This window comes from Hyla sarda, chromosome 10, assembly GCF_029499605.1.
Source record: "Hyla sarda isolate aHylSar1 chromosome 10, aHylSar1.hap1, whole genome shotgun sequence".
NCBI classification, from domain to species: Eukaryota; Metazoa; Chordata; class Amphibia; order Anura; family Hylidae; genus Hyla; species Hyla sarda.
In genome coordinates this window covers 141916575-141936319 of record NC_079198.1, presented here as the reverse complement: position 1 = coordinate 141936319, position 19745 = coordinate 141916575, and the positions used below count along the sequence as shown (strand labels likewise).

At 44.7% G+C, this 19745-nt stretch overlaps 1 protein-coding gene across 2 annotated transcripts in view; it reads right to left on the bottom strand.

Moving 5' to 3' along the window:
- Positions 1–19745, bottom strand: part of NPHP4 (nephrocystin 4) — a 292086-nt gene that overhangs the window by 116915 nt on the left and 155426 nt on the right. For both annotated transcript variants that reach the window (XM_056544490.1, XM_056544489.1), the window contains 2 exons: positions 7849–7904; positions 6469–6594 (listed from right to left, as the gene is read on the bottom strand). In XM_056544490.1, the coding sequence (XP_056400465.1) occupies positions 6469–6594; positions 7849–7904 (182 nt within the window). The remainder of the gene's footprint in view (positions 1–6468; positions 6595–7848; positions 7905–19745) is intronic.

Genomic DNA, 19745 nt, shown 5'->3' with positions numbered 1-19745 from the left:
CTGTCTATCCCCCCCATCACTGTCTATCCCCCCCATCACTGTCTATCCCCATCACTGTCTACCCCCCATCACTGTCTATCCCCCCGTTACTGTTTATCCCCCGCTACTGTCTATCCCCCATAACTGTCTATCCTTTCATAACTGTCTATCCCCCATCACTGTCTATCCCCCCATCACTGTCTATCCCCCATCACTGTCTATCCCCCATCACTGTCTATCCCCCCATCACTGTCTATCCCCCCATCACCGTCTATCCCCCCATCACCGTCTATCCCCCCATCACCGTCTATCCCCCCATCACCATCTATCCCCCCATCACTGTCTATCCCCCCATCACTGTCTACCCCCCCATCACTGTCTACCCCCCCCCCATCACTGTCTACCCCCCCATCACTGTCTATCCCCCATCACTGTCTATCCCCCCATCACTGTCTATCCCCCCATCACCGTCTATCCCCCATCCAGGTCTATCCCCCCATCACCGTCTATCCCCCCATTACTGTCTGTCCCCCATCACTGTCTATCCCCCATCACTGTCTATCCCCCCATCACTGTCTATCCCCCCCATCACTGTCTATCCCCCCCATCACTGTCTATCCCCCCATCACTGTCTATTCCCGTCACTGTCTATCCCCCCGTCACTGTCTATCCCCCGTCACTGTCTATCCCCCATCACTGTCTATCCCCCATCACTGTCTATTCCTCCATCACTGTCTATTCCTCCATCACTGTCTATCCCCCGTCACTGTCTATCCCCCCCATCACTGTCTATCCCCCCCATCACTGTCTATCCCCATCACTGTCTACCCCCCATCACTGTCTATCCCCCCGTTACTGTTTATCCCCCGCTACTGTCTATCCCCCATAACTGTCTATCCTTTCATAACTGTCTATTCCTCCATCACTGTCTATTCCTCCATCACTGTCTATCCCCCGTCACTGTCTATCCCCCCCATCACTGTCTATCCCCCCCCATCACTGTCTATCCCCATCACTGTCTACCCCCCATCACTGTCTATCCCCCCGTTACTGTTTATCCCCCGCTACTGTCTATCCCCCATAACTGTCTATCCTTTCATAACTGTCTATCCCCCCATCACTGTCTATCCCCCATCACTGTCTATCCCCCATCACTGTCTATCCCCCCATCACCGTCTATCCCCCCATCACCGTCTATCCCCCCATCACCATCTATCCCCCCATCACTGTCTATCCCCCCATCACTGTCTACCCCCCCATCACTGTCTACCCCCCCCATCACTGTCTACCCCCCCCATCACTGTCTATCCCCCATCACTGTCTATCCCCCATCACTGTCTATCCCCCCATCACTGTCTATCCCCCCATCACCGTCTATCCCCCATCCAGGTCTATCCCCCCCATCACCGTCTATCCCCCCATTACTGTCTGTCCCCCATCACTGTCTATCCCCCATCACTGTCTATCCCCCCATCACTGTCTATCCCCCCATCACTGTCTATCCCCCCATCACTGTCTATCCCCCCATCACTGTCTATCCCCCCCATCACTGTCTATCCCCCCATCACTGTCTATCCCCCCATCACTGTCTATCCCCCCCATCACTGTCTATCCCCCCATCACTGTCTACCCCCCATCACTGTCTATCCCCCCGTTACTGTTTATCCCCGCTACTGTCTATCCCCCATAACTGTCTATCCTTTCATAACTGTCTATCCCCCCATCACTGTCTATCCCCCCATCACTGTCTATCCCCCCATCACTGTCTATCCCCCCATCACTGTCTATCCCCTCATAACTGTCTATCCCCCCATCACTGTCTATCCCCCATCACTGTTTATCCCCCCATCACTGTTTATCCCCCCATCACCGTCTATCCCCCCATCACCGTCTATCCCCCCATCACCGTCTATCTCCCATCACTGTCTATCCCCCCATCACTCTCTATCCCCCATCACTGTCTATCCCCCATCACTGTCTATCCCCCCATCACTGTCTATCCCCCCATCACTGTCTATCCCCCATCACTGTCTATCCCCCATCACTGTCTATCCCCCCATCACTGTCTATCCCCCCATCACTGTCTATCCCCCCATCACTGTCTATCCCCCATCACTGTCTATCCCCCCATCACTGTCTATCCCCTCATAACTGTCTATCCCCCCATCACTGTCTATCCCCCATCACTGTTTATCCCCCCATCACCGTTTATCCCCCCATCACCGTCTATCCCCCCATCACCGTCTATCTCCCATCACTGTCTATCCCCCCATCACTCTCTATCCCCCATCACTGTCTATCCCCCATCACTGTCTATCCCCTCATAACTGTCTATCCCCCATCACTGTCTATCCCCCCATCACTGTCTATCCCCCATCACTGTCTATCCCCCATCACTGTCTATCCCCCATCACTGTCTATCCCCCCATCACTGTCTATCCCCCCATCACTGTCTATCCCCCATCACTGTCTATCCCCCATCACTGTCTATCCCCCATCACTGTCTATCCCCCATCACTGTCTATCCCCCATCACTGTCTATACCCCCATCACTGTCTATCCCTCCATCACTGTCTATCCCTCCATCACTGTCTATCCCTCCATCACTGTCTATCCCCCATCACTGTCTATCCCCCCATCACTGTCTATCCCCCCCATCACTGTCTACCCCCCCATCACTGTCTATCCCCCCATCACTGTCTATCCCCCCATCACTGTCTATCCCCCCATCACTGTCTATCCCCCCATCACTGTCTATCCCCCCATCACTGTCTATCCCCCCATCACTGTCTATCCCCCATCACTGTCTATCCCCCATCACTGTCTATCCCCCCATCACTGTCTATACCCCCATCACTGTCTATCCCCCCATCACTGTCTATCCCCCATCACTGTCTATCCCCCTGTCACTGCCCCCTTTGGCCCCCGTCAGCCTAAAAGACGGCCGGTCAGTTTAATACTAAACACTGACTATACAAAGGCATTATTCCAGGAATGAGATGATGATAATCAAGGACTAAACAAATAATCACAGAAAGGTTCATAAAGTGTAAAATAAATAAATAGAAGCAGTTCTATAGATGTTTAGTCATATAAAAAAGTGCATACAAAGTATTATGAGCCGCAAATGTAACAAACTAATTAAACCACAAGGTGAACGACATAAAAAGAAACACAAAAAAAACTGCAGAATTTCTTCATTCCAAATCCAAAAAATAATATAAGTTAATCAATCATTTATATCTACTCCAAAATGTTTCTAATATAAAAGATGACAAAAAACAAACAAGCCTCGTATTGACAGGAGAATAAAAAGGTTACGACTCCTGGAATGGAGCGATATAAAAAACTATTCTCACTCCATAAAACCGGTGAAACCTTGAAAGGATCCATATCTGATATGACTGTAATCGTCCTGACCCATAGGCAGGAGCTTGTTTAGGCCGTACGGTAAATACGGTAAACTAAAGCCCCCAAAAATCAATCGCCAAAAGGAGTGTTTCATACTCCCAGAAAGAGTTAATAAAACTTGATCAATAAGATATATACATATACCCCATAATGGCGTCATTAAAGGGGTACTCCCGTGCTCAACTGGTGCCAGAAAGTTTAACAGATTTGTAAATCACTTCTATTAAAAAAATCTTAATCCTTCCAGTACTTTTTAGGGGCTGTATACTAAAGAGAAATCCAAAAAAGAAATGCATTTCCTCTGATGTCATGACCACAGTGCTCTCTGCTGACCTCTGCTGTCCATTTTAGGAACTGTCCAGAGCAGGAAAAAATCCCCATAGCAAACATATGGGGATTTTTTGGATTTCTCTTTAGTATACAGCCCCTAAAAAGTACTGGAAGGATTAAGATTTTTTTTTAATAGAAGTGATTTACAAATCTGTTTAACTTTCTGGCGCCAGCTGATTTAGAAAAAAAGTTTTCCACGGGAGTACCCCCTTTAAAGATTACAACTCCTCCTGCACAAAAATCCTTCATATGGCTTCACAAATAAAAGCCTTAAAGGGGTACTCTACTGCCCCAGCGTTTTGTTCCGAACGCTAGGTGTGGGCTGCGGAGGTCGTGACGTCACGGCAACGCCCCTCGTGATGTCACGCTATGCCCCTTTAATGCAAGTCTATGGGAGGGGCGTGGCGGCTGCCACGCCCCTCCCATAGACTTGCATTAAAGGGGCATGGCGTGACATAACAAGGGGCGTGGACGTGAGGTCACAACCCCTGCAGCCTGCACACAGCATTTGAAACAAAATGTTCCGAACGCTGGGGCAGTGGAGTACCCCTTTAAAGGGGAACTCTAACAACAGGTGAAAAAATATATATATGTTAAAATGCTGCAGAAGCGTATAGCATTGCTAACCCGTCTGCCACAGTTCTGAAAATTCAGTGTCTCATTTACCATGACAGAAATACTAAATCCCGGATGAGCAGTTGCACAGTTCTACAATTCCCAGAATACATTGCTTTCCCCCCCAGCTCTTCATTACTGTCCTCCCACCCTGCCTACTCCCCTACCACGGCACACATGAGAACACCCTGCACAGAACATACTGTATTCATTTCCTGTCTGCTCCTCTGTCATTGGCATTGCTCAGCACAAGCTGTAACCACACTTCATTCCTCCTATACCCTGGTTGGGAAACATTGGTGTTTACTAATGGTGCACGTACGGTAATGCCCACAGCAGGGCCTAACACTGTGCATGATCAGTTATTAGCATTAGTGATGAGCGGCACAGGCCATATTAAAATTTACGATATTTTGCAAATATATGGACGAATATTCATCCTATATTCGCTAAATTCACATATTCATTTTAATTTTTCATGCAAAAATTCAGAATGAAATTCCCATAGTGCGCATGCGCAATTATATCTTTCACCTAAAAGAAAGGAGGGATCAGTGTCCTCTGACAGGAAGTGCCGATATTCGCAAAAAAAAAAAAAAAAAATATTCGTCATTACGAATATATATCACTACATTCTAAATATTTGCGATATCGCAAAGTGCCGATATTCGTGGTAAAAATTTGCGCTCAACACTAATTAGCATGCACATGATATGTATACAGGGTTCAGTACTGGAGGCCAAGAGAAGGTAAGCCAGGAGGTAGGTGACACAGCAGCACTTTAGCCCCTCCTCTTTGACACCTAAGCTCGGACAAAAAAAATAATATTAAAGCTTATGAAAAGGACATCAGTTTTATAAAAAGTTGGATCCATTTTATTGCCCGAATATCTGTTAACCCAAGACTGCAGCTCATAACATGGCCATATAGGCGGAGAGATCCTCTGTAAATGTATCTGTAAGTTCCCATCAATCGCATTATCCAGGATTCCCAGTATATAAACAGTAGGTAGGCGCAGTAGACTGGCAGTGTAACCATTACAGGCCTCTATTAGACATATACGTCCACAGTGTATACCTCCGGCAGAAGCTGCTGTATACGGCTCAGTCACAATGAGTTCTTAGACTCTAAATATAAGCAAGAATGCATCCAGTCACTGACATCAAGCAGAGATCTTGAAAATAGAACTAAAACAAAGAGTTTGAAAAAATAAACTTGCAGAATGTTTTATAATACAAGGATTACGTTCTACCTCAATATGGCCGCACAATCTCTACAATAATACATAATGTGCAGATACAGTGCGGGATATCAGTACATCCCGGCTGATTGTGAGCGCTGAAGGTCAGTGAGCTGGAAAGTATAGAGGCAGCGCATACGCTGTGCATGTACAGTGCACCATTACTTGTATCAGTGAATTATTCAGCTGCCGCACAACACGGAAAATCAACCAGAAAACCCTTTCATGACACTTAATATCACGCCCCTCCCATAGACTTGCATTGAGGGGGCATGACTGTGACGCCACGAGGGGCATTGCCATGACGTCATGAGCCTCTGCCCCGCATTGCCAGTCATCTGCGAAGTTCACTCCGTGCACTGGATGTCTGGGGTGCCGCAGCAAAGATCATGGGGGTCCCCAGTGGTGGGACCCCCGAGATCAGACATCTGATCCCCCATCCATTGGATAGGGGATAAGAAGTCTAGGGGGGGGGGGGGGGGGGAGTACTCCTTTAAATCAGCTTCATTAACCAATGAAAGCTCTGGCTAAACCATAGAAGATTGTAGGAAATGTAGTAATGTGCCATGTATGAATGGGCCGATCCACACTTACTTACTGGCTCTCTGCTGTGTCTCATTAAGAGGGCCATAGTGGAGGACCCCCTCCCCCACACAAATGCTCTACTGGAGTCAATGCGGGACAACCCTTTAAATGCTGTACAAATTATATCAAGCAGTGGAGTGTTCCTTTATGTTTTATACGCTGATCACCACAGCCCACCAGCTAAGACGACAATCTCCATGATGTTTACAACCAGCACAATAAACATGAAACCCCAGACTATTACTTTACAAGACTAAACAAGCTGTACAGGACGCCATTACCACCAGCCTGTCATACGAGGTACCTACCGCATGAGACATCTGATAGGCCATGGGAGAAGGCATGAGCTGGCCGGGGACATGCTGTGCGGATATCCTAGATGAGTGGCTTATAGTAGGATAACGCGAGGACGTGGTCAGCTGGGACATTGACAGCTACAACAAAAGACATTATATTGTTAGATAAAGCGGCAATAAACATGTAAAGCTACTTCAGTGCTACATGAGGAAAAAGCCAGAACTTCAAGGACTGTAGAAAGGTTTGGCACCTAAGTACATCTCTGTGTATATATGTGGTACAAGTGAATACATGAAGTGAATACATGAAGCTCTGTCATATCTCTTATTAGGAGAAGGAGTCATTATTCTCCCTTTTCAGCAGCTTGTGGTATAAAGAGGTATTCCTCATGTATAAAAATATACAAATGCTGCATAAGTATATAGCAATGATCACCTGTCTGCCCCAGTTCTAAAACCACCAAAATCCATCTGTTTTAGGGTCTTAGTCCTGTTCTTCCTGGCGGAGCAGTTGCTTAGTGCTACAATTCCCAAAATGCATTGGTTTTCCTTAGCTCTCTTTCCCAGTCCTTCCACCTTGCCTACTCCCCTTCCACAACACTTCTGCTAGTTTCCAACCCAGAGCTGTTGCAGAACATTTAATTTTACAGCAGACTATTACAGAGTGAGACTTCAGCACCTGCTGTATTCATTTCATGACTGCTCCTCTGCCTGTGGCATTGCTCAGCACAAGGCAGCATTCCTGAGCAATGTCACAATATAGATCTATATCTGTATGTGTATATGAAAGGGAGATGTGATGTAGGCTTCAGGGGCTGGTTAGAAGTGATGACATAATACAGGGGGTGGGGCTAGAGCTCAGAGACAATTTACAGCCACACAGGATGATGCATTGTCTCAGGGAAGAAGGAGGAGCTGGAGAGCTGATGAGAGCATACTGACGAGAGGACTACATAACTTCTTATCAGGAGGAAGGTAGGAGTCGGGGAGCTTCTGAGACAACACAACACTTACAATGAAAGGACTACACAATTTCCTGTCCGGAGGTGGGGGGGGGGGGGTAGTAATAGTATTAGTATTTTTAACTAAAAGTTTCTCATACTGGAATACCCCTTTAACATGTTGCTGCCTTCAAGAGATCGGGAAATGTTATAAACCTGCTTAGCTCCACCCACAATGATACAATCCATAGATGATAAGGAGGAGGTAGTGATACTGCGGGCTTATATATCTCCCTCATTGTGCCTCATTCTATAAGAAAGAGGAAGGAGCAATAGTGCGGTGAGATAAGATTGGGATAAGTGCGGGCAGCATGAAATGCCACAAAAGTAAGTGTAGATATGAAATGGTTAATAACCTAGGGAAAAGCTAGAAGTAGAGGCGAACACTTACCGCAGGTCCCAGCTCAGTATCTTGTAGAGGCGCTGAACTTGTGGCCGGTGCCTTTGCTAAAGAGAAACAAAAACATAACGATAGATCCATAAACCATAATAATAGACGACACAATATACAAACAAAACATTTTCTGTACTGAACAGATGAGAGAAGGAGCTGTAATCTTGTGCTGTTACTGACATGTGCAGAGCTCAGTTCACACACAGCAGATTTGCTGCGGGTTTTTTTTTCTGGTCTGGACTTGCAGAAATTCTGCAGAGTGCGGCAAAGTCCAATGACCAGTGAAGGATGCTGCCAGTGAAGTAAATTAAATCCTATTGTTGGAATTTTACCCCAGAATCTGCAGCAAAATAGGCAAATCTAGTTAAGGCAATGTTCACACACGGAAAACAACGGCTGTATTTTATTTGGAGATTTTTGCTGTAAATGGCTTTTATTTTTTATGTCCATGTTTTTTTCCCTACATGGCTTAAAAAAAAAAAAAAAAAAAAGCCGAAAATAAAATTTTACTTACAGACACATTTTTTTTTAGCCAGTGTGTGAACATGACCTAAACGTAAAAAAATATATAAAAAAGCAGCATAGTCGTCTCACCGATGCCTTCCTGGTTCTCCACGGGTCTCTGTACAACCGGCTTATACTGGCTTATATAAAGTTTATTTTAAATGATGGCTGTTGCACCAGAATCTGCACATTTTGGTTTAGTCTCAACATGCTAAAATTTTCTGCAAAATAATTGCTACGTGAATATGTGACTTCTGGATTACTATTTATTCCATTTTAGGAAGTGTGCAGGGTAAAAGGAAATCCCCATAGCAAACATATGCTGTTCTGGACAGTTCCTAAAATGGACAGAGATGTCAGCAGAGAGCAATGTGGTCATGATGTCAGCAGAGAGCTCTGTGTTTCAAAAAGAAAATAATTTCCACTGTAGTATTCAGCAGCTAATAAATCCTGGAAGGATTAAGATTTTTTAATAGAAGTAATTTACAAATCTGTTTAACTTTCTGGCACCAGTTGATTTAAAAAAAAAGTTTTTCACCGGAGTACCCCTTTAATACATTGTATTGTATAATAATAAAGCAGGCTCTAGGGCAGTGGTCTTCAACCTGCGGACCTCCAGATGTTGCAAAACTACAACTCCCAGTGTGCCCGGACAGCCATCGGCAAAACCTTTTTTTATATATATATATCAACTGGCTCCGGAAAGTTAAACAGATTTGTAAATGACTTCTATTAAAAAATCTTAATTCTTCCAATAGTTATTAGCTTCTGAAGTTTTCTGTCTAACTGCTCAATGATGATGTCACGTCCCGGGAGCTGTGCATGATGGGAAAATATCCCCATAGGAACTGCACAGCTCCCGGGACGTGAGTCATCAGAGAGGAGTTAGACAGAAAGCAACAACTCAACTTCAGAAGCTAATAACTATTGGAAGGATTAAGATTTTTTAATAGAAGTAATTTACAAATCTGTTTAACTTTCCGGAGCCAGTTATAATATATAAAGAAATGTTTTGGCCTGGAATACCCCTTTAATCTTAGCTGACATAACCTCCCCTACCACCTTTTTGCTGTCTGGCAGTGACGGGGTGTCGCGGAGGTTGGGGTCCCCAATGTCAGGCGTGGTAAGTTCCCTACCTTATGGGTTTACTTCAGTTCTTCCTTCCTCTTTCCGCTTTTCCTATTGTTCGCTCCTGTCTATCCGCCCTCTCTTCCCTTTGTGTTCTTTCTGTTTCCTTCCCCTTTTTTGTTTTTATAGTTTTTTTTGTCTTTTCCCTTTTCCATACTTTTCACTCCGTTGTCCCGGTACCGTGCTCCTTCCTGTAGCTCATTTGACTTTTTACCTCTCCATATCTGTCCCTAATGGACCTCCACCTGCACACTGCTATATGTCACATTGTCCTATAATTTGGTCTTTACTCTCCGACCCGCCCTTTTTATTGTGAGGGGCATCCTTATTGCGGTACCTATTGTTCTATTCATCTACTTGTCACTGACGTGTTTGCTTACTTAATGTTTGTACTTCTAGTTTAAACTTAATAAAACTTTTACTTTGAAAAAGAAAGAAAATCAGAGGTTCAACCACAATATATTAATATATATGTACATACACATAAAAATATAAATATAAAAAAAAAGATATATATATATATATATTCTAAAGATGAAGAAGAAGCGGCACTCCAATGTAGAACATCAACGTGGTTTATTCACTCATCTGTGTACAGCGACGTTTCGGCATGATGCTTGAGAAAGGCTTTATTGATAAGTCGAAACGTCGCTGTACACAGATGAGTGAATAAACCACGTTGATGTTCTACATTGGAGTGCCGCTTCTTCTTCTTCATCTTTGGAATATGACATTGGGAGTAGGTCTGCTCCTGAAGCGCGCACCCATACGGATCTTGAATCCTGCAGCACGGTGCTCCTATTTTTCCTTTATATATATATAAACATATATATATATATATATATATATATATATACACACAAAAAATTATATATATATATATATATATATACATACATGACGGTAAAAAAGGGTGCAATGTACTGAATGAATCCCAGTGCCACTATAACTCAATAAGAAGCCTGCGCTGTAGGATCCTTTATTCATCAAGCTATAGAATGCAGATTTATGTTCATTGTAAAATATGAGGCTCCCGATGAAATATTAAGCCCAGACACACGTGTGTTATACACATCATGTCTGTAATGGATGGGATGTCCAGAAGACTATTAGTCACTGAGATCCTATACTGAGGCGTGTTGTGACTGTCAGCGACCAGACGTCTGCTCATTCTCTCATTCTACAACAGTGTTCCCCAATCAGGGAGCCTCCAGCTGTTGCAAAACTACAACTCCCAGCATGCCCGGACAGCCGTTGGCTGTCCGGGCATGCTGGAAGTTGTAGTTTTGCAATATCACTTTAAGACTGTGCAGTGTGGTGCGGATTATAACGTATGCTATGTGTGTTTTATACCCAGTATTATTTTTACTTTATTGCTCTAGCCTTGTTTATCTCCTTGACAGTCCTGTTGGTTCTTGGTTTATTATTGCATACTTAAAGGAGTACTCCACTGGAAAACATTTTTTATTAAATCAATTGGTGCCAGAAAGTTAAACAGATTTGTAAATTACTTCTATTAAAAAAATCTTAATCCTTCCAGTACTTATCAGCTGCCGTGTGATCCACAGGAAGTACTTTTCTTTTTGAATTTCTTTTCTGTCTGACTACAGTGCTCTCTGCTGCCACCTCTGTCCATGTCAGGAACTGTCCAGTGCAGGATAGTTTTGCTATGGGGATTTGCTCCTGTTCTGGACAGTTCCTGACATGGACAGAGGTGTCAGCAGAGAGCACTGTGGTCAGGCAGAAAGGAAATTCAAAAATAAAAGAAGTTCCAGTGGATCATACAGCAGCTGATAAGTACTGGAAGGATTAAGATTTTTAAATAAAAGTAATTTAAAAATCTGTTTAACTTTCTGGCACCAGTTGATTTAAAAGAAAATGTATTCCAATGGAGTTACCCTTTAAAGGTGAACTCCGGTGGAAACAAGTAGAAAACAAATGTTTTCAAATCAACTGGTACCAGAAAGTTAAACAGATTTGTAAATTACTTCTATCAAAAAATCTTAATCCTTCCAGTACTTATTAGCTGCTGTACAAAACAGAAATTTGTGAATTTATTTTCTGCCTGACCACAGTGCTCTCTGCTGACACCTCTGTACGTGTCAGGAACTGTCCAGATTAGAATCATATCCCCATAGAAAACCGCTCCTACTCTGGACAGTTCCTGACACGGACAGAGGTGTCCCTAGAGAGCACTGTGATCTGAAAAGAACTTCACAAATGTCTCTGTAGTATATCTGTGGAACATACAGCAGCTGATAAGTACTGGAAGGGTTAAGATTTTTAAAATGAAGTGATTTACAAATCTGTATAACTTTATTGCACCAGTTGATTTGAAAACATATTTTTTCCACCAGAGTTTCCCTTTAACCCCTTCAGGACCAAGCCCATTTTGGCCTTAAGGACCAGAGTGTTTTTTGAACATCTGACCACTGTCACTTTAAACATTAATAACTCTGGAATGCTTTTACCTATCATTCTGATTCCGAGATTGTTTTTTCGTGACATATTCTACTTTAACATGGTAGTAAATTTTTGTGGTAACTTGCATCCTTTCCTTGTGAAAAATCCTAAAATTTGATGAAAAATTTGAAAATTTTGCATTTTTCTAACTTTGAAGCTCTCTGCTTGTAAGGAAAATGTATATTACAAATAAAAAAAAATTTTATTCACATATACAATATGTCTACTTTATGTTTGCATCATAAAAGTGACGAGTTTTTACTTTTGGAAGACACCAGAGGGCTTCAAAGTTCAGCAGCAATTTTCCAATTTTTCACAAAATTTTCAAACTCACTATTTTTCAGGGACCAGTTCAGGTTTGAAGTGGATTTGAAGGGTCTTCTCATTAGAAATACCCCACAAAAGACCCCATTATAAAAACTGCACCCCCCAAAGTATTCAAAATGACATTCAGTCATCATTTTAACCCTTTAGGTGTTTCACAGGAATAGAAGCAAAGTGAAGGAGAAAATTCACAATCTTCATTTTTTACACTCGCATGTTCTTGTAGACCCAATTTTTAAATTTTTACAAGGGGTAAAAGGAGAAAATGTATACTTATATTTGTAGCCCAATTTCTCTCGAGTAAGCACATACCTCATATGTCTATGTAAAGTGTTCGGCGGGCGCAGTAGAGGGCTCAGAAGGGAAAGAGCGACAAGGGGATTTTGGAGAGTACGTTTTTCTGAAATGGTTTTTGGGGGCATGTTGCATTTAGGAAGCCCTTATGGTGCCAGAACAGCAAAAAACCCTCACATGGCATACCATTTTGGAAACTAGACCCCTTGAGGTACGTAACAAGGAATAAAGTGAGCCTTAATACCCCACAGGTGTTTCACGACTTTTGCATATGTAAAAAAAAAATATTTTTTTTTCACTAAAATGTGTGTTTCCCCCCAAATTTCACATTTTTCCAAGGGTTAATAGCAGGAAATACCCCCCAATATTTGTAACCCCTTCTCTTCTGAGTATGGAGGTACCCCATAAGTTGACCTGAAGTGCACTATGGGTGAACTACAATGCTCAGAAGAGAAGGAGTCATATTTGGCTTTTTGAGAGCAAATTTTGCTCGGGGGGCATGTCGCATTTAGGAAGCCCCTATGGTGCCAGAACAGCAAAAAATACCCACATGGCATACCATTTTGGAAACTAGACCCCTTGAGGAATGTAATAAGGAATAAAGTGAGCCTTATTACCCCACAGGTGTTTCATGACTTTTGCATATGTAAAAAAAAAAAAAAAAAAATTTCCACTAAAATGTGTGTTTCCCCCCTAATTTCACCTTTTTGCAAGGGTTAATAGCAGAAAATACTCCCCAAAATTTGTAACCCCATCTCTTCTGAGTATGTAGGTACCCCATAAGTTGACCTGAAGTGCACTATGGGCGAACTACAATGCTCAGAAGAGAAGGAGTCATATTTGGCTTTTTGAGAGCAAATTTTGCTCGGGGAGCATGTCACATTTAGGAAGCCCCTAAGGTGCCAGAACAGCAAAAAAAAACACACATGGCATACCATTTTGGAAACTAGACCCCTTGAGGAACGTAACAAGGGGTACAGTGAGCATTTACCCCCCACTGGTGTCTGACAGATCTTTGGAACAGTGGGCTGTACAAGTTTTCATTTTCATGGACCACTGTTCCAAAGATCCGTCAGACACCTGTGGGGGGTAAATTCTCACTGCACCCCTCATTACATTCCGTGAGGGGTGTCGTTTCCGAAATGGGGTCACATGTGGGGTTTTGTTTTTTTTGCGTTTGTCAAAACCGCTGTAACAATCAGCCACCCCTGTGCAAATCACCTCAAATGTACATGGTGCACTCTCCCTTCTGGGCCTTGTTGTGCGCCCCCAGAGCACTTTGCGCTCACATATGGGGTATCTCTGTAGTCGGGAGAAATTGCGTTACAAATTTTGGGGGACTTTTTTCCCTTTTACCTCTTGTGAAAATTTAAAGTATAGGGCAACATCAGCATGTTAGTGTAAAAAATAAAAAATGTTTACACTAACATTCTGGTGTAGACCCCAACATTTCCTTTTCATGAAGGGTTAAAGAAGAAAAAGCCCCCCACACCTTGTAACGCAATTTCTCCCGATTACAGCGATACCCCATATGTCGCCCTAAACTGTTGCCCTGAAATACGACAGGGCTCCAAAGTGAGAGCACCATGTGCATTTGAGGCCTAAATTAGGGATTTGCATAGGGGTGGACATAGGGGTATTCTACGCCAGTGATTCCCAAACAGGGTGCCTCCAGCTGTTGCAAAACTCCCAGCATGCCTGGACAGTCAACGGCTGTCCGACAATACTGGGAGTTGTTGTTTTTCAACAGCTGGAGGCTCTGCTTTGGAAACAGTGGTGTACCGGACGTTCTTATTGGGGGAGGGGGGCTGTGTAAGGGTATGTGTATATGTAGTGTTTTTAACTTTTTATTTTATTTTGTGTTAGTGTAGTGTAGTGTTTTTAGGGTACAGTCACATGGGCGGGGGATTACAGCGGGTTTCCCAGCGCAAAATTTGCTGCATCTCAAGATGCGAGAAACCCACTGTAAAAGCCTCGCCCATGTGAATGTACCCTGTACATTCACGGGGGTGGCGGGGCGGGGGGGGGGGGGGGGGGGCTTGCATCAGCTGTTGCAAAACCACAACTCCCAGCATGCATGGTCTGTTAGTGCATGCTGGGAGTCATAGTTTTGCAACAGCTGGAGGCACACAGGTTAGGAAACACTGAGTTAGAAACAGACAATGTTTCCCAACCAGTGTGTCTCCAGTTGTTGCAAAACTACAACTCCCAGCATGCCCAGACAGCTGAAGGGCATGCTGGGAGTTGTAGTTCGGCAACATCTGAAGGGCCAGATGTTGCTGAACTAAAACTCCCAGCATGCCTGGACAGTCAGTGCATGCTGGGAGTTGTAGTTTTGCAACAGCTGGAAGAGCACAGATTGGAGACCATTATACAATGGTCTCCAAACTGAGGCCCTCCAGATGTTGCAAAACTACAACTCCCAGCATGCCCAGACAGCCAAAGGCTGTCTAGGCATGCTGGGAGTTGTAGTTTTCAGACTCCTAGAAGCAGCAGTGAAGATCTTCACTGCTGCTTCTGAGGACCATATACTTACCCGTCGCTGCTCGTCCACGTGGCCGGTCCCGCGCTGCTCCTCGGTCCCGCCGCTGGATCAGGTAAGTCCGCCGGTCCCCACGTGTCCCCCCCCCCTATCCTGCAGGTCCCCGCGAGCCCCTGCAGCCTTCGTCCCCCGTTCTGCCCGACTTCCAGGGGCGGGCAGTGCGGGGGATCTGAACTTTCACCCCAGATCACTGTGATTGGTCCACAGGGACCAATCACAGTGATCGCTGACCAGGACCATCAATTGATGGTCCTGGGGGTGAAGCAGAAGTTGTCCCCTGCTGGAAACAGCGGGACTTCTGCCAGTTAACCCGTGCGATGCTGCGCATCGCCGGGTTAACTGAATGTCATTTATAAACGCCGGGATGCGCGAACGCACTGCACAACCCGGCGTTTATATATGACATTCTGCGGGAAGGGGTTAATGTTTATTATTCTTGTAGTTACTGTTTTTTTCTTACAGTTTTGATTTACTTTGCATTTTTACTTTGTTTGGTATCAACTCAGTCTTGGTTTTTGTCTCTGGGTCCTAGAGTCCTTCTGATGTTTTCGTGAGGGTCAGTGCTGCAGATTAGGATTTTCATGAGGGATATATGCAGGGACAGTGAGGGTCAGCGTTAAGGGAAAGATTCAGTGAAGGAGAAAAATTATTCGAATGCCTGCTAATTTTGTACATTTGCACCAACAAAGAAATGATCGGTCTATAATTTTTAAGGTCGGTTTATCTGAACAGAGAAAGACAAAATATCAACAAAAAATACAGAAAAATGAATTTCAAATTATTAATGAATTGCATTTTGCTGTAATAAGTTTTTGATAGAGATGTCCTGATACCATTTGTTAAACACTGAGTGTCAGTACCGATACTTTTTTTAACCACTCGCTGATCCCAACTACTTATACTTTTTTCAATGTCATGTCACAGGGTTTTTTTTTAAGGGGAAAAAGGGGTGTTTTTCTGAAAACTGATGGAGAAAGCCCATGTACAGGCCTGTGTGATGGAGAAAGATCATGTACAGGACTGTATGATGGAGAAAGATCATGTACAGGACCGTCTGATGGAGAAAGATCATGTACAGGACCGTCTGATGGAGAAAGATCATGTACAGGCCTGTATGGTGGAGAAAGATCATGTACAGGCCCGTCTGATGGAGAAAGATCATGTACAGGACCGTCTGATGGAGAAAGATCATGTACAGGACCGTCTGATGGGGAAAGATCATGTACAGGACCGTCTGATGGAGAAAGATCATGTACAGGACCGTCTGATGGGGAAAGATCATGTACAGGACCGTCTGATGGAGAGAGATCATGTACAGGACCGTCTGATGGAGAAAGATCATGTACAGGCCCGTCTGATGGAGAAAGATCATGTACAGGGCCGTCTGATGGAGAAAGATCATGTACAGGACTGTCTGACGGGGAAAGATCATGTACAGGACTGTATGATGGAGAAAGATCATGTACGGGACCGTCTGATGGAGAAAGATCATGTACAGGACTGTATGATGGAGAAAGATCATGTACAGACCCGTCTGATGGAGAAAGATCATGTACAGGCCCGTCTGATGGAGAAAGATCATGTACGGGCCCGTCTGATGGAGAAAGATCATGTACAGGACCGTCTGATGGGGAAAGATCATGTACAGGACCGTCTGATGGAGAAAGATCATGTACAGGACCGTCTGATGGGGAAAGATCATGTACAGGACCGTCTGATGGAGAGAGATCATGTACAGGACCGTCTGATGGAGAAAGATCATGTACAGGGCCGTCTGATGGAGAAAGATCATGTACAGGCACGTCTGATGGAGAAAGATCATGTACAGGGCCGTCTGATGGGGAAAGATCATGTACAGGCACGTCTGATGGAGAAAGATCATGTACAGGGCCGTCTGATGGAGAAAGATCATGTACGGGCCCGTCTGATGGAGAAAGATCATGTACAGGACCGTCTGATGGAGAAAGATCATGTACAGGACCGTCTGATGGAGAAAGATCATGTACAGGACTGTATGATGGAGAAAGATCATGTACAGGGCCGTCTGATGGAGAAAGATCATGTACGGGCCCGTCTGATGGAGAAAGATCATGTACAGGGCCGTCTGATGGAGAAAGATCATGTACAGGGCCGTCTGATGGAGAAAGATCATGTACGGGCCCGGCTAATGGAGAAAGATCATGTACAGGGCCGTCTGATGGAGAAAGATCATGTACAGGACCGTCTGGTGGAGAAAGATCATGTACGGGACTGTATGATGGAGAAAGATCATGTACAGGCCTGTATGATGGAGAAAAATCATGTACAGGCCCGTGTGATGGAGAAAGATCATGTACAGGCCCGTCTGATGGAGAAAGATCATGTACAGGACCGTCTGATGGGGAAAGATCATGTACTGGCCCGTCTGATGGAGAAAGTTCATGTACAGGACCGTCTGATGGGGAAAGATCATGTACAGGACCGTCTGGTGGAGAAAGATCATGTACGGGACCGTCTGGTGGAGAAAAATCATGTACGGGACCGTCTGATGGAGAAAGATCATGTACAGGACCGTCTGATGGAGAAAGATCATGTACAGGACCATCTGATGGGGAAAGATCATGTACAGGACCATCTGATGGAGAAAGATCATGTACAGGACCGTCTTATGGGGAAAGATCATGTACAGGACCGTCTGATGGAGAAAGATCATGTACAGGACCATCTGATGGGGAAAGATCATGTACAGGACCATCTGATGGAGAAAGATCATGTACAGGACCGTCTGATGGGGAAAGATCATGTACAGGACCATCTGATGGAGAAAGATCATGTACAGGACCGTCTGATGGAGAAATATCACGTACAGGACCGTCTGATGGAGAAAGATCATGTACAGGACCATCTGATGGGGAAAGATCATGTACAGGACCATCTGATGGAGAAAGATCATGTACAGGACCGTCTGATGGGGAAAGATCATGTACAGGACCATCTGATGGAGAAAGATGGAGAAAGATCACGTACAGGACCGTCTGATGGAGAAAGATCATGTACAGGACCGTCTGATGGAGAAAGATCATGTACAGGGCCGTCTGATGGGGAAAGATCATGTACAGGCACGTCTGATGGAGAAAGATCATGTACAGGGCCGTCTGATGGAGAAAGATCATGTACGGGCCCGTCTGATGGAGAAAGATCATGTACAGGACCGTCTGATGGAGAAAGATCATGTACAGGACCGTCTGATGGAGAAAGATCATGTACAGGACTGTATGATGGAGAAAGATCATGTACAGGGCCGTCTGATGGAGAAAGATCATGTACAGGCCCGTCTGATGGAGAAAGATCATGTACAGGGCCGTCTGATGGAGAAAGATCATGTACAGGCCCGTCTGATGGAGAAAGATCATGTACAGGCCCGTCTGATGGAGAAAGATCATGTACAGGCCCGTCTGATGGAGAAAGATCATGTACAGGGCCGTCTGATGGAGAAAGATCATGTACAGGGCCGTCTGATGGAGAAAGATCATGTACGGGCCCGGCTAATGGAGAAAGATCATGTACAGGGCCGTCTGATGGAGAAAGATCATGTACAGGACCGTCTGGTGGAGAAAGATCATGTACGGGACTGTATGATGGAGAAAGATCATGTACAGGCCTGTATGATGGAGAAAGATCATGTACAGGCCCGTGTGATGGAGAAAGATCATGTACAGGCCCGTCTGATGGAGAAAGATCATGTACAGGACCGTCTGATGGGGAAAGATCATGTACTGGCCCGTCTGATGGAGAAAGTTCATGTACAGGACCGTCTGATGGGGAAAGATCATGTACAGGACCGTCTGGTGGAGAAAGATCATGTACGGGACCGTCTGGTGGAGAAAAATCATGTACGGGACCGTCTGATGGAGAAAGATCATGTACAGGACCGTCTGATGGAGAAAGATCATGTACAGGACCATCTGATGGGGAAAGATCATGTACAGGACCATCTGATGGAGAAAGATCATGTACAGGACCGTCTTATGGGGAAAGATCATGTACAGGACCGTCTGATGGAGAAAGATCATGTACAGGACCATCTGATGGGGAAAGATCATGTACAGGACCATCTGATGGAGAAAGATCATGTACAGGACCGTCTGATGGGGAAAGATCATGTACAGGACCATCTGATGGAGAAAGATGGAGAAAGATCACGTACAGGACCGTCTGATGGAGAAAGATCATGTACAGGACCGTCTGATGGAGAAAGATCATGTACAGGACTGTCTGATGGAGAAAGATCATGTACAGGACCGTCTGATGGAGAAAGATCATGTACAGGACTGTCTGATGGGGAAAGATCATGTACGGGCCCGTCTGATGGTGAAAGATCATGTCCAGGACCGCCTGAAGGAGAAAGCCCATGTTCAGGCCCGCCTGATGGGGAAAGATCATGTACAGGACCGTCTGATGGGGTAAGATCATGTTCAGGCCCGTCTGATGGAGAAAGATCATGTAAAGGCCCGTCTGATGGAGAAAGATCATGTACAGGGCCGTCTGATGGAGAAAGATCATGTACAGGCCCGTCTGATGGAGAAAGATCATGTAAAGGCCCGTCTGATGGAGAAAGATCATGTACAGAGCCGTCTGATGGAGAAAGATCATGTACAGG